The 27356-nt window shown below is 42.1% G+C and overlaps 1 protein-coding gene across 1 annotated transcript in view; it reads left to right on the forward strand.

Moving 5' to 3' along the window:
- enah (ENAH actin regulator) overlaps positions 1-27356 on the forward strand; it is a 193548-nt gene that overhangs the window by 67661 nt on the left and 98531 nt on the right. Inside the window, exon 3 of the mRNA XM_084325720.1 lies at positions 12735-12912. Within this exon, the coding sequence (XP_084181846.1) occupies positions 12735-12912 (178 nt within the window). The remainder of the gene's footprint in view (positions 1-12734; positions 12913-27356) is intronic.

Raw genomic sequence — 27356 nt, forward strand, 5'->3', positions numbered from 1 at the left:
ACATCTCAGAGGATCTGACATGGTCAACACACATAGACACAGTAGTAAAGAAGGCGAAACAGCGCCTCTACCACCTGAGACAGTTAAGGAAGTTCAGAGTATCGGGGAAGATACTCCAGTCCTTCTACTCAGGAGCTGTAGAGAGCATCTTGACTGGAAACATCACTGCCTGGTATGGAAACAGCACGGCACAAGACAAGAAGGCCCTACAGAGAGTGGTGCGCTCAGCCGAGCGTACCACGGGTATTGCACTACCTCCCCTGCAGGTTCTATACAACAAGAGGTGCAAATCCAGAGCCTGCAGGATAATGAAAGACCCTCACCACCCCAATAACAGCCTGTTCCAGCTGCTGAGGTCAGGCAGACGCCTGCGAACCCCATCTACTAGGACAGAGAGGCTTAGGCTCAGCTTCTTCCCCCAGGCCATCAGAGTCCTGAACAATGAACATTGAGTACCACTGTAACACTTTAGCATGAGCGGGCACACACTCAGGCCGCACGCACCCCACTTATTGCCAAAAGGAAAGGCCACTTTAAATTAGTATTAGCAACAGTAACAGTGTATTGCACTACTATTACTACTACTGTTAACTGTTAACTGTTACCCGTTATTGCACAAATTTATTGTTACCTGCTACCTGTTATTGCACAATTTTATTGCACAATTTTTTTTATTGGATTCTATTATATGTTGTACCAATTGCACATCGTTGCGGGCAAGACCACCCGCATTTCATTGTATATCCGTATGCCGTGACAAATAAAACTCTTGACTTGACTTGACTTGACTCAATTGTAACGCTTGAGCGATGATGATTATATCATATGAGACAGGTACAGGAGTGTGCCGTGGATGAGAGCAGGTGCACTCCTTGTGCAGCACGGGACGTCCAGGTAGGAGGTGTACTGGAGCGGAGGTCCTGGGCATATAGAAAACAAGGGTTAGGGACAAGGTATAACGATAAGGACTGGGGCGGCTGATTGTCGCAGTGGGCAAGGCGCTCGCCTCTAACGCAGGAGACGCTGGGTTCGAGCCCATTTCTCGGCGTTGCTACCGGCTGGCCGGTCGTTCATACTAACACAATTGGCAAGTGTTAGAGGGTGGGAAAGCCGGTGGGTGGGGATTTGACATTGTGGACAGCGACTCCTACAGGTCGGTTTGGTGACGCCGGTGTGACGGAAGCAGGAAGTAGTGGGGTCAGCGTGAGCCTCCCACGCGTTACTCCTCGCCACTGAGAGTTCGAGCTGCTGCGGTGAAAAGATGCGACAGGCTGCCTCCTCGTGTACCGGAGGGGACACGTGATGCAAGGCTTCTGTCCTCACTACAACCGACCAGTGGGAGGCATAGTCTAGCAACGATCAAGACAGGGGGGGGGAAGAATTGGATATACAAAATTGGGATGGGAGAAAAATAGAAAATGGGGAGAAAAAGTGGATAAAAAAAAACAATAAGGACTGGGTTGCAAGGCTTGGGTTCGTCGTCGTACCTAGGAAGCTAGTTTAACACTCCGACAAGGGTAGAGCAGGATCTGCGGGCTGAAGTATCCTCTCGCTGATGAGGGAATCCGTCACAGCCTTGTTGATTGATGTGCTGGCAGCGTGGGGATCCGGGGAACGGATGCTGCCCATATAAGGGTGTGAGAGGATGAGGGGTGAGGGAAGCTTCCGCCGTGATGGTGAGGAAGGAGGAGGAGGGGTGAAGAAGGCTCTCGCCGTGATTATAACAAAGCTAGTTAGCTAATGTAGCCAACATTACTTGAACGTGAACTTAAGTTCAGCGATTTTGTGTCTCATTGTTATTATTAAATAGCTTTATCCTTATATTGGCCAGGGTGGGCCGTTGAAAAAACCCATATCGGTTGACCACTAATTATTGGCCTCATCCCTGATAACAGCTTCGTTATCGATCAGTGTATAGTTCATTATCTACGTTTTAATGCAAGTAAACTGCCCAAGCAATCCAGTGATTGAAGCCATCTGACCATCTCTCGTTCAGTTTATGAGACGTGGTTCAGCTTATTGGCTAGGATATATAGGATAGGACAATATAATTAAATACACTGACATATTGATAAAAGATTCGGGCCCCATTCATGTGCCACGTAACCCTGGGGTCATAATTATGATATACTGTATATGCATTACATTATAGTAGATTAACAGGTTACACCAGGTCATTGACATCTGTCATTAACAATTATGAGTCCAGTATATAGGAATTGCTGTGTTTGCTTGTTTTAGCATTTTTCTTTTTTACTACCAATGCATCGTGCTTGACATTGTGTCAATAATATTTACTTGAGTCTGTCTCTGTACTGAGCGCGAGGGACAGGAATACGTGTGTGTGTGTGTGTGTGTGTGTGTGTGTGTGTGTGTGTGTGTGTGTGTGTGTGTGTGTGTGTGTGTGTGTGTGTGTGTGTGTGTGTGTGTGTGTGTGTGTGTGTGTGTGTGTGTGTGTGTGTGTGTGTGTGTGTGTGTGTGTGTGTGTGTGTGTGTGTGTGTGTGTGCACATGCAATACGCTTAGCGAGTGAGTCAGCAGGATGAAACATATCCATCATCTGGTTCAGATAAAGGAAAAATATCCTTCTATAACCCCCCCCCCCCCCCCCCCAACGTCATTCCTATTGGTTCAATGAAGAAAATATGGAGGAGGGCCCAGCTCACTCTCCCGTTAACCCTTTCACTGCCACACTACCAACGGGTTAACCCTTTCACTGCGACAATACAGAAGGTTAACACTTTCACTGCCACACGGCAAAGGGTTAACCCTTTAACAACCACACTACAGATTGGTTACCCTTTCACTACCACACACTACAGACGGTGTGGTAGTGAAAGGTTAACCTTATGTAGTGTGGTAGTGAAAGGGTTAACCAAGTAAAAATACAATCTATAATAAACCCACTCAGTGTTTAGAGTCAACAGTTGAGCAGCCAAGAGCCCAAGACCGAGGCGGCTATTGGTTTGGGTTGTACTGCCGTCCCCCACTTTGACCATTCTCGAGTCCTGCCCCGCATCTCACTCATTGGCCCGGACACTTTATCAGCCCCAGCCAATCGATCAACGGTTGAGTAATCCCTTTAAATCCCCTCTCTGTCTGCCAAACTGAAGGAGTAATAAAGAGAGAATTTCACCACTAGACTATTTTGCCCTTTCTGGGTCAACAAGAATGTTCTGGATAATTGTAATGGACGTGGCCAGCTATTGGCTGTCTTCCATGAGCTGAGCGTTGCTCATGTCCCCTGCAAGGCTGAAGAAAAAGAAGTGTTTTCTTTTTTTAAACACAGCCGATAAAGCTGTGTGAATGGTGACTGTAACTTGGCGCTATCTGATCCTCTCTGTACGTTGAGCTGCTATTCTGTCTAGACCTGCCTAAGTGCCCTTGAGCCTGGCAGCACCTGACACACACCAGGGACCCCCCTCGACGATCTGACACACCAAGAACCCCCCTCTGAGAAGGTATCATTTACAGAGTTATTATAACATGCTGTACTGCGTGTGGAGGTTTATAAAAGATGACCCACTAGGGGGTCCCCAAACCCCACTTTGAGAACCACTGTTTTCCACTCATCATTGCCTATTTGAACTGTGAAGTGGTCTCTTTTTTTGTTGTATTCCCAGGCCACTAAAAGCCCAGAGGTTTAACATCTGAAGTAAAATTGATTGTAATGCCCCTTTAACACCTGGCAGAGTCGCCAATATCACAGTCAATGGGTGTCTGTCTGTCTGTCTGTCTGTCTGTCTGTCTGTCTGTCTGTCTGTCTGTCTGTCTGTCTGTCTGTCTGTCTGTCTGCCTCTTTGCCTGTATGTATGTCTGTCTGTCTGTCTGCCTGCGTGCCTGTCTGTCTGTCTGTCTGTCTGTCTGTCTGTCTGTCTGTCTGTCTGTCTGTCTGTCTGTCTGTCTGTCTGTCTGTCTGTCTGTCTGTCTGTCTGTCTGTCTGTCTGTCTGTCTGTCTGTCTGTCTGTCTGTCTGTCTGTCTGTCTGTCTGTCTGTCTGTCTGTCTGTCTGTCTGTCTGTCTGTCTGTCTGTCTGTCTGTCTGTCTGTCTGTCTGTCTGTCTGTCTGTCTGTCTGTCTGTCTGTCTGTCTGTCTGTCTGTCTGTCTGTCTGTCTGTCTGTCTGTCTGTCTGTCTGTCTGTCTGTCTGTCTGTCTGTCTGTCTGTCTGTCTGTCTGTCTGTCTGTCTGTCTGTCTGTCTGTCTGTCTGTCTGTCTGTCTGTCTGTCTGTCTGTCTGTCTGTCTGTCTGTCTGTCTGTCTGTCTGTCTGTCTGTCTGTCTGTCTGTCTGTCTGTCTGTCTGTCTGTCTGTCTGTCTGTCTGTCTGTCTGTCTGTCTGTCTGTCTGTCTGTCTGTCTGTCTGTCTGTCTGTCTGTCTGTCTGTCTGTCTGTCTGTCTGTCTGTCTGTCTGTCTGTCTGTCTGTCTGTCTGTCTGTCTGTCTGTCTGTCTGTCTGTCTGTCTGTCTGTCTGTCTGTCTGTCTGTCTGTCTGTCTGTCTGTCTGTCTGTCTGTCTGTCTGTCTGTCTGTCTGTCTGTCTGTCTGTCTGTCTGTCTGTCTGTCTGTCTGTCTGTCTGTCTGTCTGTCTGTCTGTCTGTCTGTCTGTCTGTCTGTCTGTCTGTCTGTCTGTCTGTCTGTCTGTCTGTCTGTCTGTCTGTCTGTCTGTCTGTCTGTCTGTCTGTCTGTCTGTCTGTCTGTCTGTCTGTCTGTCTGTCTGTCTGTCTGTCTGTCTGTGTAATTAGATTGAGTGCCACTGAGGTGACATGAGAGAGAGGAATTATCGGAAGTGTGTGTGTGTGTGTGTGTGTGTGTGTGTGTGTGTGTGTGTGTGTGTGTGTGTGTGTGTGTGTGTGTGTGTGTGTGTGTGTGTGTGTGTGTGTGTGTGTGTGTGTGTGTGTGTGTGTGTGTGTGTGTGTGTGTGTGTGTGTGTGTGTGTGAGTCATTGTTTTGTTGTCAGCTGTTCACATTGTATTAGATAGGGAGTCGGGTGCAAGTGGCTGTAGGCTACATTCTGCTTCGTGAGACATTGACTGACAGAGATTTCAACTGTTCTTGATTAAGTGGAGTAGTTTCTGTGTGTGTGTGTATAGCGCTGCCGCGGTTACCGCATCGCTGTTACATCACGCCCACCGCAGAGTTAAGCTGAATACCGCATCACAGCTGTTTTTTTATTTTATTTAAAAACCTAAACCTAAAAGTGCACTTTCTTCAACCTCTAACCTAAATTCCTTAGCAGCCCGTGTTACCAAGTAAACAAATCACGGAACGATAGCCACGTTAGTAGCCAGCATCAGCCAGGTCCCGACGTTAGCTCTCAGAACGTTAGCCACGTTAGTTAGCCAGCATCAGCCAGGTCCCAACGTTAGCTCTCAGAACGTTAGCCACGTTAGTTAGCCAGCATCAGCCAGGTCCCGACGTTAGCTCTCAGAACGTTAGCCACGTTAGTTAGCCCAGCACCAGCCAGGTCCCGACGTTAGCTCTCAGAACGTTAGCCACGTTAGTTAGCCAGCATCAGCCAGGTCCCGACGTTAGCTCTCAGAACGTTAGCCACGTTAGTTAGCCAGCATCAGCCAGGTCCCGACGTTAGCTCTCAGAACGTTAGCCACGTTAGTTAGCCAGCATCAGCCAGGTCCCGACGTTAGCTCTCAGAACGTTAGCCACGTTAGTTAGCCAGCATCAGCCAGGTCCCGACGTTAGCTCTCAGAACGATAGCCACGTTAGTTAGCCAGCACCAGCCAGGTCCCGACGTTAGCTCTCAGAACGATAGCCACGTTAGTTAGCCCAGCACCAGCCAGGTCCCGACGTTAGCTCTCAGAACGTTAGCCACGTTAGTTAGCCAGCATCAGCCAGGTCCCGACGTTAGCTCTCAGAACGTTAGCCACGTTAGTTAGCCAGCATCAGCCAGGTCCCGACGTTAGCCACCCCGCGCTCAGGTTTTATGGTTCTCGTTAAGTCGGGCTCGCCCGGTCTTCCCCGGCCCCGGCCCACCCATCCTTTCGGGGGGGATCCGGACACCGGTCGGGACAGAGCCCTGGGGACTACAGGTATTCACTCTTGGTCGACGGGAAGGGGAGAGAGGCTCGCGCCTCAGCTCCTCAACAGACCCGTCCACCGTCTACCTCGAGTGAGCCTCACGTTGTACTTTTTTTTTTTTTTTTCGGTTACTGCAGCGGTTTGAATAGTTTCGCAAATTTGTGCGGTAAGGAAAAAATCAATACTGTGGCAGCCCTGTGTGTGTGTGTGTGTGTGTGCGTGTGTGCGTGTGTGCGCGTGTGTGTGTGTGTGCTCTCACTCACTGGTTACACCAACAATAATCCTGTATAAATGTAAAATATTGCAACTCTAAATCCTTTGTCTGTAAAGACTATTTAGACAGATCTATTAATTTCCAACGCTTTTTTTTATTGATTGAATAAATGCATCTAAAACCTAGACACATAGGTGTTAGTTCACAGCATTACATTTAGAAAATGAAATATATACTGTAATTTAATTAATATTTATTATCAGTTGTAGGACAACATCACAGCTTTGTTTTTATACTCTTATTGGTGTCAAGGAGGATGCTTTCTATGACGTCTACTGACTCACTCCCTGTCTTTTTCTCTCTTTCTCCCTCCCTCCTCATCCCTCTGTCTCTATCCCTCCTAATCTCTCTCCCTCCTGATCCCTCCTCTCTCTCTCCCTCCTCACCCCACTATCTCCCTCCTCTCTCTCTCACTCCCTCCTCATCTCTCTACCTCCCTCCTGATCCCTCTGTCTCTCTCCCTCCTCATCTCTCTCTCTCCCTCCTTACCGCCTATAAATGACCTTATTATAGCCAAGTTGCACATCTATGGATCGAGCCAAATCTACTCGTTCCAATGGCAGAGTTCAATTTGGATTTAGTATCACCAGGCGTGCAGCAAGAACCGTGAATGAAATCTACTGTAAATACAGTCAGTTTATTTAAAAAAAAAAATTAGACAGGTCAATTTTGAATGGGATTGCAACGTGGATGGTTGCTAAACGTTCACAGAAGGTAGACACACTAACTGCGCTCCAATATATGCCAATAACGTTCAGTTTTGTGGTCGATAATCCTGAAAAATAAGAGAAATTAAAACAATTCATACACAAGTAATTTGCTTGCAGGAAGGTAGCATGGGCTAGGTAATGTAGTTTTTCGTAATAGATCTTTGGTAATCTAAAGATCTTGCCAGGCTGTGTGAAGACTGTGTATCTATTCTTAATACACAGAGAATTCCTATGGCCAGCAAAGCCTTAGTCTCACTTAGACATTTAATATTCTATATTCTACCTCTAATCTGACACCATACTTCAGATTCTCTGTCACTGAAGTTGAAAACGGCATGTAAGAAGTCCCAGGTGTGATCATGGATTCTGACCTTGATTTTACAAACGAGATGTGCAGTGTCTCCAGAATAGCTTGTTGTCATTGCAAAGCTGTGAGGTTTTATTCCAGGGAAGGATGCAGAGAAACAGATGTTTTTTCACAAGTAGATTGGACCAAAAGGATGGACAAATTGATCCCCCTCACTACTTTTAAGGACTCTATTGCAGAATTGTTTACACACACCTGCAACTGTCACCTGCTCCATGTCTTACATACCATGTCATTTTTATTTGGTTGTTTGTTTGGTGTGTGTTTACATTTTTCTTTCTATTTATTTTGTGTCCCCTTTTCCCCTTGCCCTTTGAGAGGACAACATGGCCTCTCACCAGGCCGTCGGCTGTAAATAAGAATTTGTTCTTTATTGACCTGCCTGGTTAAATAAAGGTTAAATATGAATAAGTAATGCATATCACTCCTGTTCCAAGTTGCACTGGTTGCCTGTGAGATTTGGAATAGTTTTTTAATTTTTCTTCTATTGATTTTCAAATTTACATTTACATTTAGTCATTTAGCTGACGCTTATGTCCAAAGTGACTTACAAGTTCTGTACGACAGGTCATCAGGAAGTGCACAACTCTATCAGCTGAGTAACAATGTTCGTCAAAGTGTTGAGTGCTACAGTGTAGGTTAGTTTATTAGGACAAGTGCATGACAGTAAGGTTAGTTAGGGTTAGATTTTTTTTATTTAAAAATTTAATTTTTAATTTAAATGTAACCATGGCCTCACTCTGGCAGTATTTTAATGTATGTTCCTGGCAGGTCCGCTTAGATCCTCTGGGTCTGGCCTCTTGGCCATTCCCAGAGCCACAAGATAATTTGGGGAAATGGCTTTGAGCTCCATACACAAGTATACACAAACACACTACAAAAAAGGTCACTTTAAAAATACATAACTGTATATTATTGTACATTGTGCGTTACAATGCTTCTTAGCTTAGCATTGTATTTTATTCTAAATACTTCATCATGTCTATTTTATTATTTATTCTATCTTATTATTGTATTTTTGCACAATCAAGGTGGGCATGGCCACCTTCATTTCACTACATGTATGGATGTGTATGTGACAAATACATCTCTTGAATCTTGAATCTGGTCCCAGACTCTGGAACAGCCTCCCAGAGGATGTCAGAGCTGGGGATACCCCGGTGGTTTTTAAGGGGACATTTTACCATGCCTTTAATGTGTGTGTGTGTGTGTGTGTGTGTGTGTGTGTGTGTGTGTGTGTCAGGGTTTCCGTTAGAAAAAATTGTTGCCGGTCTCCGTGACCTGCAAGATTTCAATCTACCGGACAAATGAGATTCATTCCGGTCATAGTTTATTTAGCTTTAAAACAATTGATAGGCAGGCTATATAAAGAATGTCATCCTCAAGGCATGTAGATTTATAATATTATTACTTAAAACTAGGCTACTTTTGCGTATACAGTCATTAATATATTCCAAATAAAATAAGTCCCTCGATACTCCGTGCTGCTGCTGACTTGAAATAAAATAGACCGTGTCTGTGGACAGTCGGTCCGACACTAAACAGCAGTCTGTTATAATCACATTTTTATGAGCTAACGAATTCCGTTATATTGGACATTTGTATTAATTATATCAAGCGAAGAACTGAGAAAGCAGAGAGACGGCAACATTATCGTGGTTTGCGTGACGACTCTCTCCACCTCGCAACGACTTATTTGCAAAGAGTATGGCGCTGCAGAGAAGCTGATTTAGCTGTTATTGGCTCTTTTCTGGGAACCGCACAACAGCGCCCCCCACCCAACATTGGCTGAAAATGGCTGAATTGGAGTACTGCTGGAATATTGCATTGTACTGCTGGTACTGCGGCTCTACAGCTTCAGAAAAGTCTGCACAACCAGCACTAAGCTCTCGCCGACAACGTCGTTGTCATTATTAGAAGCAACGAGGAAACAAATGTAATGATCGTTTCGTTCATCGCATAGGCTATTTAATTTTAGCCTATTTTAATACAATTCAAATAATCAAATTGTGCTTAGACTCAGGGAATTATTTTCACCGGACATTAAGACCGGAGAGATCAAATATGTCGGACTTAAACAGATTTTGCCGGTAAAATACCGGTAATTACCGGCTAACGGAAACGCTGTGTGTGTGTGTGTGTGTGTGTGTGTGTGTGTGTGTGTGTGTGTGTGTGTGTGTGTGTGTGTGTGTGTGTGTGTGTGTGTGTGTGTGTGTGTGTGTGTGTGTGTGTGTGTGTGTGTGTGTGTGTGTGTGTGTGTGTGTGTGTGTGTGTGTGTGTGTGTGTGTGTGTACAGGCCTATTTGTGTCTGACCATGTATGGGCCTGTTTTTCTCTATTTATGTGAAACCCATTGGGCCTCATTCACAAAGCGATGTGAGAACAGATGTCCTCTTATTTTGTTCTTAACTAGCACTTATTTTGTTACCTGGGATTCAGCATTGTCTTCTTATTTTTGCTTTTCTCTTAGTCAAGACCAAATATTAACACATTGGGTGCCAATAACGTCATAGAACGGGTTCAGAGTTCATGCGAATAGTGCCAGATCACGGCGTACAACGTTATTCTGATCATATTTCATATTTTCGCCATGGTATTCATATTTCACTCACGGAGCCTTGTCGGATGCTGTGTGAGCCAGCACAACTCTGCAACGCTTCAATACTGCCACCTGGTGGCTGATTGGCGAGTTGCAACCGGAAGTGGATCTCTTGTGATCCCGGTGCGTCTCCCTATTCCGTCCGGCCACTCGTATATCATCGCGGGACTCAATACACACACCGTGGATATGGATCCTTGCCATAACTCAATAATCGACATGATTTGGGCGTGTATTCGTATTATACAAACCGGAAATAGATCGCCTCGATCCCCATCACATAACTGGGATCTGTTTGCTCCAGTATCATCGCCCAACGCTAAGAGGAGGATGCCGTGACTTTCAGCGTGAGTGATTATTATTATCAATACAAACTGCTCTGATCAATATATCACCCATACTACATAAATCATTTAACGTCGATCACGGAATTATAAACGACGCCCCCCCCCCCCCCCTCCGTTCACCCGCGCATGATCAGTCATAACGTTTAGGACCATGTACAGTTGACATTTTTAATATAGCGTGCATCGGTATCAAACGGCATTTGATAATCTAATATATGCATTTATGTCTATATCTCACGTTCTAGGAAATACTGCAGAAAACGATAAAAACATATTTATACTCTAGACGGTATTTTCGTATGAATGTGTGAATGAAAAAGTAAAACGTTCCTACATCCTGAACGATAGATAATCGATGTTGAATGGGCCATAGTAATGTCAATTTAGCAATACAATTTAAAAAGTTATAGCCCTCCAAAGAAGGTAAACATCTCCATAGACTTACAGTGCTGGCAGTGATCAAACATTGATGGATATAAGCGTGGCAGAGAAAGTGTTAAGAGTGGGCGAGAGCACTCTTACCCAGATAAGGAACTCTTACCCAGATGAGAAAAAGACAAAAAAAAAGCCTACCATTGGTCAATTTCCCCCAAATACGTCAATTGCTGTCTGCATAGAATGCATATTTTGAGATTGTCCGTCCGTCCGTCCGTCTGTGTGTGTGTGTGTGTGTTGCTTCTCTTGATTTTCACTGGGTGATTAAACACCCAGTATTAACTCTCTTGGTTCTATGGGAAGATGACACATTCCAAGCTAGATACAATAGCTGACCCAGAATGTTCAGAGGACGGTCTAATACTGAGCCGGATTTCTAAGGAACAGGACGCATGAGTCCTAATGAATAGGATAATTATCTCTTAATTTCCCATTGGAGGGTGGGGTGTTTAATTTCTAAATGTTCTTCTCTAGGAGTTCATATACTATAAGAGTGGCTATTTTCATCATAGGTTTCACTGTCTCCTCAGCTACAGTAGACAGTTGTGGAATTCTGGACTTAATCGTGTCTAGCAACAAGTGCAGCCTAATGATTGAGCGTCGTCAACATTGTGAAAATCAAGACATTTAGTGTAGAAGCATTGCAGACAGACAGCCAGGCAGGCAGACAGAGCCTTGGGATCTTGCTTTATAAAAAGTCTGCATTAAACCTCTCTCTATATACTATGTATATCCCAGAAAAGTGGCCATTTTTGTTTTTGAGGACTGCATACTTTTTTTGCAAAGCATATCTTTATACTTTATACTTATAGCACATGCATAAGCCTGGTCTCTTTTGAAAGATAACATTCTGAAGTTTCTTACACAATAAAGAAAAATTATAAGTCCGTGGCCGACGTTAAATCATTTATGTAGTATGGGCGATACATAGATCACAGCAGTTTATATGGATCATAATATTCAAACACGCTGAAACTTACCGCATCTTCCTCTGACCATTGGGTGGTCAGCGTGGAGCAGAAAGTTCGCGATTATGGGATGTTGATATATGCGATCCATTTCCAGGTTGTATAATAATATATACGTCCAAATCATGTTGTTTATCGAGTTATTGGCAACGGATCGCTATCCTGTGTGTCGAGCTCGAGTCCCGCGAGCGATAGCGAGTGGCCGGACCGAATATGGATGAGCACCACTTCCTGTCGCTCATTTCCTGTTTGGGCGATCCGCCGATCGGCCACCAGATGGTGCTCTTGAACCGTTGGAGAGTTGAGAGGAGATCAACAGGAGATCTCAAGTCTCCGTGGGTGAAATATGATTGACATGACAGATTTTTTAAATATTGATCTCAAAGACGCCTTACGGCGTCATTGGCAGATTACGCATGGCGGAGAATGACGTGGTAACACGTCATTGGCGAATAAAGGGTTAAGAGCGATTTTGGTAAACGGTGTAAAAGAAATTCTCCAGTATTCCATTTCGTCAATGCATTCCGTGTGTTTTTCACTTCTGGTTTTCGCTCGTCAATTATCACCTAGATCCCTGATCGAACAGCCGCACCTGGGGTATCATTGGAAAGCTACACTCATTGGCTACAAACCTGTCCAATAATCTTCGCAATCGGCGAATGATTGACAGTTCTATAGCCTCGGGAGTCCGGGAGTGGTAATCTGACTTGCGTGTACAAAGTCGCACACCTGACATATTATCGGCATGTAACTCGAGAACCGAGGCACATATTTTATCGAGTGAGGTGGCATTCGAACGGCAACAAAATAGGGATTTATTCTATATATAATATGTTTTATAAAGAATGCATACCCGAGCCGCTAGACGCTCACAAAGTGCCGAGTTCCGCCGGCGGGCGCACCGTCCCTAAAAGGGCCCGGGCCAGGTAAGAGGATATATCCCTCCCTCCCATTCCTTAGCTCCCCTACCTCTCCTCACTCTCTCTCCTCTCGTACCCTTCTCTTCTAGGTGGTGATCAACTGTGCCATTCCCAAGGGGCTGAAGTACAACCAGGCCACACAGACCTTTCACCAGTGGCGCGACGCCCGTCAGGTCTATGGCCTCAACTTTGGCAGCAAGGAGGACGCCAACGTATTTGCCAGTGCCATGACTCACGCTCTGGAGGTGCTCAACTCTCAGGAAGCGGGTAAGGCGCGCATGGGGGCCAGGGGGGGGTTAAGGGATCGCTTCCTTCGACTAAAGCGCAGTGAAATGGATATTGGTTTTCACCAGTGATACCAGTGCAAAGACATACTAACGACTTCTTTGAAGTTACAGTACTTGATTTCTGTCTTGTTTTGATTATGTCATTCATTTAGTTCCATAGTATATTATCATGTTGTTTTTTATTTCTTGTATATGGTTCATTCTGGATTACAGTAGGAGGTTGGTTGTCTAGTATGACATGCACAGTGGACTGGTACAGTGACAACAGGACCTCACAGTGCAACATGACTGCATCATAAACAGTATGATTGGGTGGTGGTGTGTACATTCTTTATTTGTTATGGCTGTGGAGAGAAGTACTGTATAGGGAGGTGTAGTCTGACGTCACTTTGGACCGCCCGCGAGGTCCACCCGTATAGGGACTTATCATTGGGAAGATTATCGGCTATTGTAACAATTCTGCCGCATGGAAATTGAAAAGCTTTCCATTTCATCCACAAAATGAGTTCCCTTCTATCATTAACATTATTTTTGGTTGAAATAAAATTCGGTGATTATTTTTTTATGATTAATTGCGAATATTTTCATGTTGAGCTATAGATTGTGGATGAATATCCACAGAAAGGTACACCATGCAAATGTTAATGCTTTATTTGTTAAAACGAGACGATTTAGAAATGGGCAATGGGGAAATACATTGCGTTGGACAGAGGGTGGAACACGGAAAAACGGCAATGACGTAACCAATACACCTCCCTATAGTGAGTACCCAGTAGTACATCATACCAGTATACCATGATGTATATATACTGGCTAGAGTAAGTAGCAGTAAGTTGTGTTGCATAATGAAGGAATGATTATTGCATTTATATAGCGCATTGCTAGACACTCAAAGCACTTTACAATGTACGGTGGAAATGGCCTCCTTCACCACCACTGTGTAGCACCCAACCTTGGGCTACACAGGCTCAATGGCATACACACATCACACTACACAATGGCTGAAAGGCTCAGGAGACAGGGATTGATATTGATAAGAGGGATGGATTATTAGGTGCCCTTGATGTCAGAGACCTTGGCCAGGAACGTCGGGGAACCCTGTAATTCAGTCTGGACCTCGGTTTAATGTCTCATTCGAAGGACGGGACTCGTAACTGTCCCTATCAACGTGATGGGGGCATTGTTACTGCCAGGTCCAGAGTGCTCCCTGCTTGACAACAACACCACTTTCTGACAACGGCCTTGACTGGGGCTCGAACCGGTGCCAATCTTCTGATCATGAGTCTGGAGCTCTAACCATGTAGCCACGCTGCTGCTACATAGTTTCTGAGTTGAAAGTTGGAATTTAAGGGAAGCTTGTGATCCTGCCAAGTTAAAGCTTTGTGCTGCTCAGTGTGTCAACTGTAGCTTCAGTACGACTCAGACAGGATCTATTAACCTCTTAAGCTTAAGTCACGCCCTCGCGAGCACGTCGCAGCACTTTGCCCTCATCTGTCGGCTCCGGGCTGCGTTTTCGCCGATCAACCAATACATTGTTGTAAAGTTGAATTTGCCGCCTTTCGATCGTCACCCCACTCAACCTATTAGCGTGATTCCATTCTCGAGTTACAAGACGAAACATCCGGCGAGCGTCATTTGACAAGCCGTTCGGACGAGTGACCACGTCCGGTTGTGAACGGTCCCTGAACTGACCAGTCACCGCTGATGGTGAAAACTATTGACCACCGTTGTAGCCAAGGAGCGTCTGCTCCGAAAGCGATCCCAGACGGGCGCTCAGAGTGGGGGAAGGTGACACAAGAAGACGAAGAAGTCCTTTGTTTTGACGAGAGCCTCTGAATGAATGGGAGGGGACGTAAATTTTGGATAATCACGCTGAAGTATTACCGGTACACACATTACAAAAACCTTTGTAAAACATTCATTTTCCGTGGGATTTTTATAAACTCTGAACCTGTACTACATAAGACTTCAGGCTATGGAACCGTTATGTTTTCCAGCTCCTACCTCTCAGCTGGAACTTAAAAACAGGCATCTGGCAACCAGTAAAAAGAAATGCGAGTACACAAAACCTTTGCTTCAGTGTGTTCAAACCTCTGTTACTCTAATACATTAGCACTCAAAGTGATTTTTTATTGTGTAAGAAACTTCAGAATGTTACCTTTCAAAAGAGACCAGACTCATGCATGTGCTATAAGTATAAAGTATAATAAATCACTAATTACTTTGGGTATGCAATCGTCAAAAACTATTTGCCCGATCCTTAAGAGGTTAATACTTTTCTGTAATATTTTATGGGCCTTGTTTTGAGCAGTCAATCATTTGAAGTGCCTTGTTGACATTTTCGTTGTGCCACAGGACCTGTCAAAACACACCATGTATAACCTGCTCGACAAGCTTTCAGTTTACATTATGAACAGCACAGGGAATCCATTTATTCTGAATTGATTTAGAATTTGTTTAATTTCTTTTGTCCACTATTCATTGGGGGGTGCTCAATTCTAAAATGTAACCCTTGCACTGAAGACCCATATAACAGCTGGTGTATTTGCAGTTGTAAAGTCAATCTTGATCAGTGAATCACAAAAAAATACTCAACCTCTACTTACTGTCTTTAACTCTGAGTGAACACAACACTAACTTACCATCTTTAGATAATAAAATACTCAACCTCTACTGTCTTTAACTCTGAATGAACACAACACTCTAACTTACCATCTTTAGATAATAAAATACTCAACCTCTACTGTCTTTAACTCTGAGTGAACACAACACTAACTTACCATCTTTAGATAATAAAATACTCAACCTCTACTGTCTTTAACTATGAGTGAACACAACACTCTAACTTACCATCTTTAGATAATAAAATACTCAACCTCTACTGTCTTTAACAATGGGTGAACACAACACTCTAACTTACCATCTTTAGATAATAAAATACTCAACCTCTACTGTCTTTAACTATGAGTGAACACAACACTCTAACTTACCATCTTTAGATAATAAAATACTCAACCTCTACTGTCTTTAACTATGAGTGAACACAACACTAACTTTCCATCTTTAGATAATAATGTTGGAAAACATTGTTCCTCTGAAAACAGGCAGGGTAAAATAGAATAGACAGAGTAAAATAATGCAATCTCATCTACAGTACCATCACAAGCAGCAGAGCTTATTTTTTTTATTAAATCTTTTTTATTTAGAAAATCTAGCCACCCTAATGTGCATAGGTAGGGTGTTCCATAGCTTTGGTGCATACTTTGCGATGGCTGCGTCCCCAATTTTCTTTTGGCTGTGGTTGGGAACCTTAAATAGACCAGTAGTAGATGATCGTAATATTCAAGATTCAAGTGCAAGATACAAGATAATTTGCAATGTAGCTTGGTCCTGTTCCATTTAGTGTTTTGTATATAAGGAGGAGGACCTTGAAATGTATTCTAAATGTTACCTGAAGCCAGTGCAGAGTAGCTATTAATACTGGACTTCTTGGTTCTAGTTAATAGCCTAGCTGCAAAGTTTTGAACAAGTTGGAGTTGTTCTGTGTTTTTTTCGGGAGGCCGGTAAGGAGTGCATTACAGTAGTCGAGTCGGCTTGAGATAAAGGCATGGATCAGTTTTTCAACCTCCTTTTGATTTATAAATTAGCTATGTTTCTAAGGTGGAAGAATGATGTTTTTGTCATCTTATTGATGTGTGATTTAAAGCTTAGGTCTGAGTCGATTATAACACCAAGACTTGTAACTTTGGGTTGATCCAAGGAGTAAGTTGCCCCATATTGCTCTGTAACATTTATCTTTTTGTTATAGAGCTGACTAGCAGGATTTCAGTTTTGTCCTCATTTAATTTTAGGAAGTTGTTTGTCATCTATTTGTTTATTGCTAAGAGACAGGCAGGAGTTGATAGCTGTGGGATAATTTGGTTCAGCGGAGATGTCCAATTGTGTGTCATCTGCATAGCTATGGAAACATACATTGTGTTTTCTAATGGCAGCATGTATAGTGAGAATATTAATGGACCAAGGCAGCTCCCTTGTGGAACTACGAAGTAGGTGTCATGTTTCTCAGAAGAATGATCTCCAAGCCTCACACAATATTTTCTCCCTTTTGATATATGTTCTGAACCAGTTTAATACATATTAGTCAGAAAGACCAACTAACTTTTCTAGATGATTTATTAGGATATCATGGTCAATCGTGTTGAACACTGTGCTTATGTCTAATAGGACGAGAATTGAGACTTGCATCTGAGATCACAAATTATTTTAGTAAGAGCAGTTTCAGTGCTATGGTGCATTCTGAAGAAAGGACTTTATTTGTATTGAGAGCATTTTTTCATGTATCTTGCTGATGAATCAAAGGTTGGATATCTGCCAATACATTACTGTCTATTTTGGGTCTCTTTAGTAAGGCTTTTTACAACGGCTGTTTTGAATGCATCTGGGAACATGCCCGTCAGAAGTGTGTGTGTGTGTGTGTGTGTGTGTGTGTGTGTGTGTGTGTGTGTGTGTGTGTGTGTGTGTGTGTGTGTGTGTGTGTGTGTGTGTGTGTGTGTGTGTGTGTGTGTGTGTGTGTGTGTGTGTGTGTGTGTGTGTGTGTGTGTGTGTGTGTGTGTGTGTGTGTGTGTGTGTGTGTGTGTGTGTGTGTGTGTGTGTGTGTGTGTGTGTGTGTGTGTAATTATAACTAGGCCTTGTTTTGGTGTGGATTTTTATGGGGCAACAATTTGAACCCTTGCACCGAAGAACCATGTACTGTAACTATTCTATTTTGGACAGCCCATGTATTTTCAGTTGTGAAGTCAAGCCTGATCACTTGGGAGTGTGAATGTGATATATATCACCAGAAAGTACCGGTACTCAACCTCTACTGTCTTTAACTATGAATGAACACAACACTCTATCTTACCATCTTTAGATAATACAGTACTCAACCTCTACTGTCTTTAACTATGCATGAACATAACACTCTAACTCATCATCTTTAGATAATACAGTACTCAACCTCTACTGTCTTTAACTATGAATGAACACAACACTCTAACTCACCATCTTTAGATAATACAGTACTCAACCTCTACTGTCTTTAACTATGAGTGAACCCAACACTATCTTACCATCTTTAGATAAGAAAGTACTCAACCTCTACTGTATTTAACTATTAATGAAGACAACACTCTAACTTACCATTTACAACATTGGCCCTCATGATCAAACGGACTTACGAGAAAGTTATGAACAAATTTATTTATTTCCACTCCAATAAATACGACAATATTTGTATTAACAATTACATTTGACATTTATAGTCATGACTTAACAAGGCATCGTGATGTCCGCAAATAAATAAAAGCACTGCAGAAACATTGCAAATGAATAAATAAATAAGATCTAAACTCGCTATCTATAGATCGCTATATCGGATATACGTAGCTATAGTGGAATAGAATGGAAACATCTACATTCTGCTCTCAGCATATCCCATTCCTTTCATGTAGGCCATAGGTGTCAAACTCATGGCCCACGTCATTTGATGTGGCCCCCAAGAGCTCTGGTAAAAAAAATATATATAATTTAAACATTAATCTTGGGTTCAAAAATAGCGGCGTTAAAAGAATTGTGGGTTAATGCGTTAATAAAGCTTTAACTTTGACAGCCTTAGTTATTACACATTCTTACACACATGTATGTTGAACATCTGAGGTATTGATGAAGTAACAAAGGAAAAAAGCCAAAAGCACTTACTCATCAGACATTCTTTGACAATTTTACAGCCCAAAATACAAAAAAGATCCAGGCGGAATAGGTAATAAAGGGTTGAAGAAATATTGTCTGAACTGTCGGATGCAAACTGGCTGTGTGACATAACCGAGCATCTCGCTCAATTGAATAAGAAGCTGTAGGGACGCAAACAAGTCCCACCCAAAACTTGACCAATATAGTTGTGAACTGAGACAACCCTTATTTTGTAATTTTTTAGTACAGTTACAGTTGTGTGTTCATTCAGACACATAATAGCAATTTCATTACGAATTGAAAATGGGGGACCATGATGTTAACAAGTCGAAAGTCTTTCTCTGGTCTGCATCCCCTTAACAATTGTGTCTATTGAGCTGTACTGTAATGTACCCATTCTGCAATCTGTTAATTAAAGTTAATTAAACTTTCTTCCATTAGTTGGATGTATGGCCTCTGCAAGGTTGTGTGCAGCCATTTGTTTTTGTAACATCTGCTACATCTGTCCCACATGTTCTTTGCAGCTCACAGTTGTTAGTTCTGCCCCTCTTGACTGTGACAAAAAGCTTTTGAACAAACTTAATGTCATAGCTTGTATTTGATGATATTATTCTTTGTTATTTACTTGAATGGTTTGATCATTGATTGATGGAGTAATATGGGGTTCTGATAAACTAAAATTATTTGTTAAAATAACATAAGCTAACATATATTTTTACATCTATGCAAATGCATATGCAATATGTATAACTTGAATAAGTAATAAATACAGAAACAACATGTTTAACAATATGTAAATGAGTACCGGTAGCTACATTTATTTTACATTACATGAACATTTATACGGTCTTTGGCCCTTTGAGGGCAACCATAATGCTGATGTGGCCCTCTGTGAAAATGAGTTTGACACCCCTGATGTAGGCTATATATTTGCCATGTTGTATTCATATTCCATATACCATCTTGTTCTCTATTGTTATTATGTATTGTTTACATTGCTTAGTGTGCACATTGTAAGAGCCAGTGGAGAGACATACTGCTCATACTGGTATGATGTTGCGTGTGACAAATAAAACCTTGAACTTGCACGTGGACTTGCACGTGAACATCATCATGTAAATTGAACCATGCCATCCAATTATCAGTGATCAATCGCACTATTTATTAAAGGGCCAAGTCTGCACCCTAAACACACATCTACTGCTGCTGGAAGATATTGCTGATCATGCGCTGAGGAGGGACCAGAGAGGCGTCCTGTCCTAATGGAGCACTGAGGAGCCGGACCAGACGCTCAAACCCTGTGCCACCACACATCCAGGCACTGTCCTCCTTGGGCTTGTTAGCCTCTGACTGGGACATGTAGGGGGAGCTAGGAGGAGACAGGGTGGGCATATAGCAGCCATCCATCAGCAGCGGCCTCCAGCGAGTCGTGGATGGAATCATAATAACTGGCCACACAATTATTCCAATTCCCATATATACTGAACAACAACAGTCGAGAGAAGATTCCATGCCATCGCTGGTCTGCCCAACAACACCATCAGTGCAATTGACTGCACGCGCATCAAGGCATCCTCCCCAGATGCGTCTCCATATCGCAACAGAAAGCAATACCATCAACATTCAAATCATCTGTGACGCCCAGCGTTGTTTTATTAGGAGACCGCGGATATGCGCTGGCCCCCTGGATGATGCTAAATATGAACGTAGTGCCTTTTCTGCAGTTCAGCTGAGAGTAAACATTTCGCCTATTATTCTATCCAAGCGAAAGGTGTTTCGCAAACAGAATATACTGTACACAAGTAAGACTATTTCATGTTCACTAACAAAGCTAAAGAGAACGTTGTGCCCTCATCCTTCATCCTACGACCACGCGGCCCCTGCTGAGGGCCCCTTGCTGAGGGCCCACGTTTGAAAACCTTGTAAAACATTTGTCTAAAATTATGAAACCTTTAAAAATATAAGTGGAAAAATAAATCACAAGAGGTGACACACGTTTCAACACCTTAGTCGTCAGTGTCCTGTTCTCTCTCCACCTCTAAGCTCACTCACTAAGCTGCCTCATTATGCTGATCGTGTGTGTGTGTGTGTGTGTGTGTGTGTGTGTGTGTGTGTGTGTGTGTGTGTGTGTGTGTGTGTGTGTGTGTGTGTGTGTGTGTGTGTGTGTGTGTGTGTGTGTGTGTGTGTGTGTGTGTGTGTGTGTGTGTGTGTGTGTGTGTGTGTGTGTGTGTGTGTGTGTGTGTGTGCTCCCTTGTGTTATCACACCATTAGGGCCTGAGATTACAGTTTGGCTAATGATGATGATGTTATATTAGGCTTGCTTTGAAGTGTGTGCGTGTGTGCGAGATGAAAAGAAGGGAATGAAATTGTGATGGAATAAAAATGGAGGGAATCATGGAGAAATGTTTTAATGAAACACTCCCAATGTTTTGGGATACACTTGTTTGCCATTTTCCCCAGAGACAGACGAGATGATTGATAACAGTTTCATCTCTGTGCATCGGTTTTGTAGTTCTTGGAAGTTTTGATGGGTCTAGGCTAGCTGCTCCCTACTGCTTCCAGTCATTGTGCTAAGCTAGGCTAGTTGCATCTGGTCTGGACCTCTCTGGGGCTACTGGACACAGAGATTTGTATTATTATTATTTATTTGTTACCCAGGGATAATCAATCAACACTTTCAGTTTCCACATCAATGTAAATGTGCCAGTTAACTAATGAGCTAGTTTAGGACATCACAACTATAAATGTAATTGTTAATGATACAAATATTCTCGTTTTTATTATTATTATTATTATTATTATTATTATTATTATTATTATTATTATTATTATTATTATTATTATTATTATTATTATTATTATTATTATTATTATTATTATTATTATTATTATTATTGTAATGATTTAAATCTGAGGATGTCTGTAGAATCGATGATTTCTCAAAAATGTTGCCCTTAACTCATTGACCGCCAGGGATTAGCCGGGCCCCGTTCTAGCACTGCCATGCTTTAATAGATAGGAGTGCGTCACCTTGTTTGTAGAGCTATAACTATATTATAGCTATGGATACAATACTATGGCCCATTTGACATCACCTATCTATCGTTCAATATGTGAAAAATAATAAATTTCTTCATACGTTCCCGTGTTATACCATGGTGAATATAAGTATGGTTATAGCGTGGTCTGGGGTAATTCCCGAAGGGCTGAGTAATAGCCTTATACGTCAATTATACTATAAACATTGCCGTTTCTTGCAGGGGCGTCCATTTGGTATGGCAAGTTATGGCACTCGCCATACCTTGGCAAATAAAAATTTAATTTTTTTTTAATTTTTTTTTAATTTAATTTTACAATTTTTTATGTTGATTTAGAATTTGAATGTCAACATTATGAACGAAGCTTCGAACTATTCGGTACAGCCCTAGCATGTTTTGATATTTTCAATTATCTCACTTTTACTAGGTGACTTTTACTGTGACTAACTGAAATATGCCCAAAAAAAAGGAAAATGGACATAGGGACGTTTTTTTATCAAAGGGCAGCAGAGACGAGTGATACAGGGACACAGGTAAGGTCTGGCTTAGTGATTATAATAGTGCAGTTCAGCATTCAGTAACCCATACTTTTTGTGAATGTGTTTTTGATACTACATTCTGTTGAACACACACCTCAAAACCGTACCTAAGGAAAATTGGCTCAATTGCAAGAAAAGTAATAGACAGTTATGATATTACATTCTGCATAATTCGTATGCAAAATATTGTGGTTCCCTGCTTTAGTCTGTTGACACATTTCTATACTAAAAATGCTTGTGTAGTCCTGTGTCATACCTAAATGTCATATAACTGAATTGTATAGAAACAACTCACCAAAAGTGACTATTGCACAACTGATTTGACAAAAAAAATCCCCCCTTCACCCCCCGCCCCCCCCCCCCCCCACCCATCCGCGCCATACCTTGCCTTTTACTGAAAGGACGCCACTGCTGTACACGCTATTATTCCCAAAGAAAATCTATATCATAGGTATTATGTTTCATCATGAATGCATGAAAGGGGGGGGGGGGGGGGGGGGGGTCGTTTCTGATTATTTCATTGCCAGTAACGGCATTCGTATTGAACACTAAAAACGCTTATCAGCCCGATCAATATAAAAGCATTGCACGATCAAGCTAAAATGTACGTCAGATAGTCCTTACCTGTGATCGGGAGTATTCCAAAAATAATATTCCAATTGTTTGATCGCCATCTGGTACATCCGATGTCCATTTGGTCCACGACATAACTCATCACAACATATGGATCGGGGATATTTGACGCGCTTCATTGCAACCGAGAGAACCGCTCCACTCGCCCGACAAAGAAAAGTGAGCCCGGAGACATTTGGCCAAGATACAAGGTTACAAAGGGTGCTCGATACCGCCGTCTAGCTGGATGCGGCCGGTATTGCACTTTGGCGATCTCAGACTCATTCCCTATGGTAACACCAAGGTCCCTGGATGAATAATGAATACAAATATCGGAAAAAAGGAAAAACGATCAAATAACGAGTATACTCGTTGTTGCCGTTCAAGCGGCGGCTCCCAATAACGAGTAAACTCGTTGTTGGCGGGGAATGAGTTAAGAACACAAGCGCACACATCTGGCCTATTCACGACTATACGTTTTTCTGCATTCTTAAATCCTGTTCTTAGCTAAGAACAAATCCCAGATAAGAAACCATTCAGGAATACCAGAATTGTCCCAGGAACTGGAGTTAAGAAGACATTTCTTCGTCATTTGTCCGTAACTGTGTTCGAGAATGGGGTCCATTGTTGCCCTAATCTAAGTTACCTCTGTACGCCGCCTAGAAGCTTATCGTGGTCTTTAGGGGTGTGAGTACAGGGCCAGAGGCAATGGAAGATCAGGGGCTCCCAAGGTAAGGGGCTCCTCTATCTTGCAAACTGTAAAATAAAGTTATGGGGACACGAGGATGAGAGCGATTTCAGGCTGTTTAAAGGGGAACTTGAGTGTAAGGAGTTTTATTTATTTATTTATTTATTTTGGCTAACTCAGTTCAGTTAAATGTATGGTGTTTTATTAGCATGGATGATATGACCAATAGTTCTGGGGAATCTATGATGATTAGTGATGCACGATATATCGGCCGCCGATATAATATCGGCCGACATGGCCGTTTTTTTACACATCGGTATCGGTCCAATATCAACAAATTATATATTTTTTCTTTTTACATGTTTTGGCCTTAAATAGTTTCAAAATATCAGTCATTTCTGAAAATAAGTTACAAAAGTAAAAGGAAAATAGCTCTTTATTTGATTATCATAAAAAAGTATTTTCTATACAGAGATATCGACATCGGTAAATATCGGTATCGGCCACAATTTTCACATCGGTGCATCACTAATGATGATTATTATCTAATGTATTACCCATCATCAGCAACACACCATTGGTTTCCAGAAGAGAAGAGGAGACAGTGGCTCTGTCCACTTACCATTCATTCTCAACATATTCAGCAGATGATTCAGTTGGCAGTTGATTTTACAAGGTGAATAGTGGGATGGTGAATTGTTGCTCATTATCTTTCCCCAAATCTATAGTTGGCAGAGGAAATGCAGTGGCTCATATCTGCTCCTTTTGCTCCTTTGACCCCCCTGTTGGTGGTGCAGTGAACTGCATTTAGTAGACGGAGGATGTCGACTGATTGATTGATTGATTGATTGATTGATTGATTGATAGATTGAAAATTGTATTAACAGATTGCAGAATGGGTACAATACAGTACGGCTCAATAGAAAAAGAGAGACTTTCGTCTTGTTTACATCAGGGTCCCCCATTTTCAATTCATAACATTTATGACATACACAACATCCATACATTTATGACATACAAGATATAAAAAAAAAAAGAGAATATATACATTTGAGGGGGAGGAAACTGTACATTGGGGGGGTTGAGTGGGGGGGTTGGGTGGGGGGGGGGTGGGTGATGGGGTTTGGACATTGGAACTGGACACTGGAAACATCACTGCCTGGTATGGAAACAGCACGGCACAGGACAAGAAGGCCCTACAGAGAGTGGTGCACTCAGCTGAGCGTACTACGGGTATTGCACTACCACCCCTGCAGGTCTTATATAACAAGAGGTGCAAATCCAGAGCCTGCAGAATAATGAAAGACCCTCACCACCCCAACAACAGCCTGTTCAAGCTGCTGCGGTCAGGCAAACGCCTGCGAACACCAGCAACTAGGACAGAGAGACTTCGGCTCAGCTTCTTCCCCCAGGCCATCAGAGCCTTGAACACTGAACTCTCCACACACAAGCACACATGAGCACACACACGACACACACACTGTATACACTCACACACTGGCAGTCACTTTAGCATGAACACACACACACACACACATGCTGCACACGCCCACACTCAACGGTCACTTTACACAATGAAAGGTCACTTTAAAAACAAGAACAAGAACAAGAAGAGTGGTTCTTGTATAGTAAACAGATGAATAGCATAAGGACACATAGTATAACTGTATATTGTATAGTATAGCATTGTATAGTAGTGTACATAAGACCCAGTGCCTCATCCGTAGCTAACAGTGTATTGCACTATCGCAGGACCTTAGCATGTCTTACCATGCTTTTTGTAAACTGTATGTACATATACCTGTTATGTCTTATCTTATTACTTGTATTATTGCACAAATGTCTTATTCTCATCCTATTCTTATTATTGTATTATTGCACAATCGTTGTGGGCATGACCCCCCGCATTTCACTGTATGCTTGTATGCCGTGACAAATAAAACTCTTGACTTCACTTGACATTTACCGGGGCCAGTTTCGAATTGCCGCCTCCCGTAGGTAATTTTTTAGAGCAGTTTTGAAGGTGGTTAGGGCTGGCATTTGTGACCTGATGGCTGCTGCTGTTGTTGCTGCTACCTATTCTAGTCGCAGTCATCTTTAGACGTGACAATCCTCCTTTGACACATGAGGCTACGCCATCCATCAACTCGAAGCTGGTGGTGGTGTTAACAACCCCACGGGACACGGGACACGCAGTTTGTTGTGACTGGCATGATGTGTATTTGGTAGGGATGTCCGATATTATCGCCCTACCGATATTGGCATTCAAATGTAATATCGGTAATTATCGGTATCGGTTAATGTTTTTTAATTTGTTTACATTTATTTAACCTTTATTTACCCAGGCAAGCAAGTAAGAACAAATTCTTATTTTATTTATTGTCAAATGTATGCATAATGTTGTGTTAATTCCACAACAAGAGATATGTAATGTTAATTACCTGACATTATTCCATTTTGGGGGGGGGGGGGGACCCAGCATATATCGGTATCGGTTGATATCGGTATCGGAAATTAAGAGTTTGATAATATCGGTATATTGGATATCGGTAAAAAATCCAATATCGAACATCCCTAGTATTTGGTGAATGATGTGCGAGATAGTAGGATATAATACAGTGTCTGCTTATTTTAGACCATCTTCTACTCCAATATCCATTGTTTTGGATGACGATACTGTTGTTGAAGTGAATTATAATTATGTGGAATATCAGGCTGCACAGGAAGTCCTTCATTCCGACAGCCATCAGACTTTACAACGCATCACTGTGCCTCACTGCATCACTGAGCACATGGTGACAGTACTATCTTCCTGGACTTTTACTTTTAAACCCAACATAGCACAATTTTACACTTACTGTATAGTTCTGTATATTTTTACTGTATATTTTATATTAGAAGGTAACATAGGAAATGTATATCCCGGACCGTATTTTATTCTTAGGCTTATTTTAATTCTTATTCGTGATTTTTGGTTTTGTCTACCTAAATGTTTACTGTTTACTGTGAGCGAGTTGTAGTGCCAAATTTCCCTCGGGATGAATAAAGTATTTCTATTCTATTCTATTCTATTCTATTATTTAGCACCGTAACGAAATGACTGTGGTGAATTTCTAAATGACTGTCGGGCGATAGTTTCTAATCCAAAAGCTGTTAGATTTTATGAAGCCTACAATTGTGTAGTAATCCTATCGGTCCATATTATATATATTTTATGTTTTCCACTACAGGCTCAGTTGTGTCCAGAGTTGCCATATATATATATATATTAGTGCTGTCAGGCGATTACAAAAATTTATCTAATTAATTACAGGATTTAATTTAATTCTAATTAATCGCATTTTAATCGCATAACCATTTTATGCCTGATATTCTATATTCTATAATCATATTTCAAATTACATGTGTCCGGATGGCAGAATTCAGTACTGTATCTACAAAACCTTCTGTTTAATCATCTTCCATCTATTAATTTGCTTAGATTTTTCAGGTCTGGTCAATTTGAGCATAGTGTTATTCACAGTCAAAGATAAAAAAAAAAAAATGTCATTGATATTCTCCTTTGGTTCATTACAATTGACTCAAGCCTAGTAACAGACACAATATTTCTGACACTGAATACATTACCTGAGATCCATAGATGTCCCTAGAATCAGATACCAAGAACATGCAAATGGACCATATTAAAAAAAAGTCTGTAAATGGGTATTCTACGTTCTTATGGAATGAATTAGATTAAAAGAAATATATAATATAAAATATAATATATATTAAACTTTTGATTGCATCATAGAAGGGTCTCTGCTGGACTCCTGTC

The sequence above is a fragment of the Notolepis coatsorum genome, assembly GCF_963971535.1.
Source record: "Notolepis coatsorum genome assembly, chromosome: 12".
NCBI lineage: Eukaryota > Metazoa > Chordata > Actinopteri > Aulopiformes > Paralepididae > Notolepis > Notolepis coatsorum.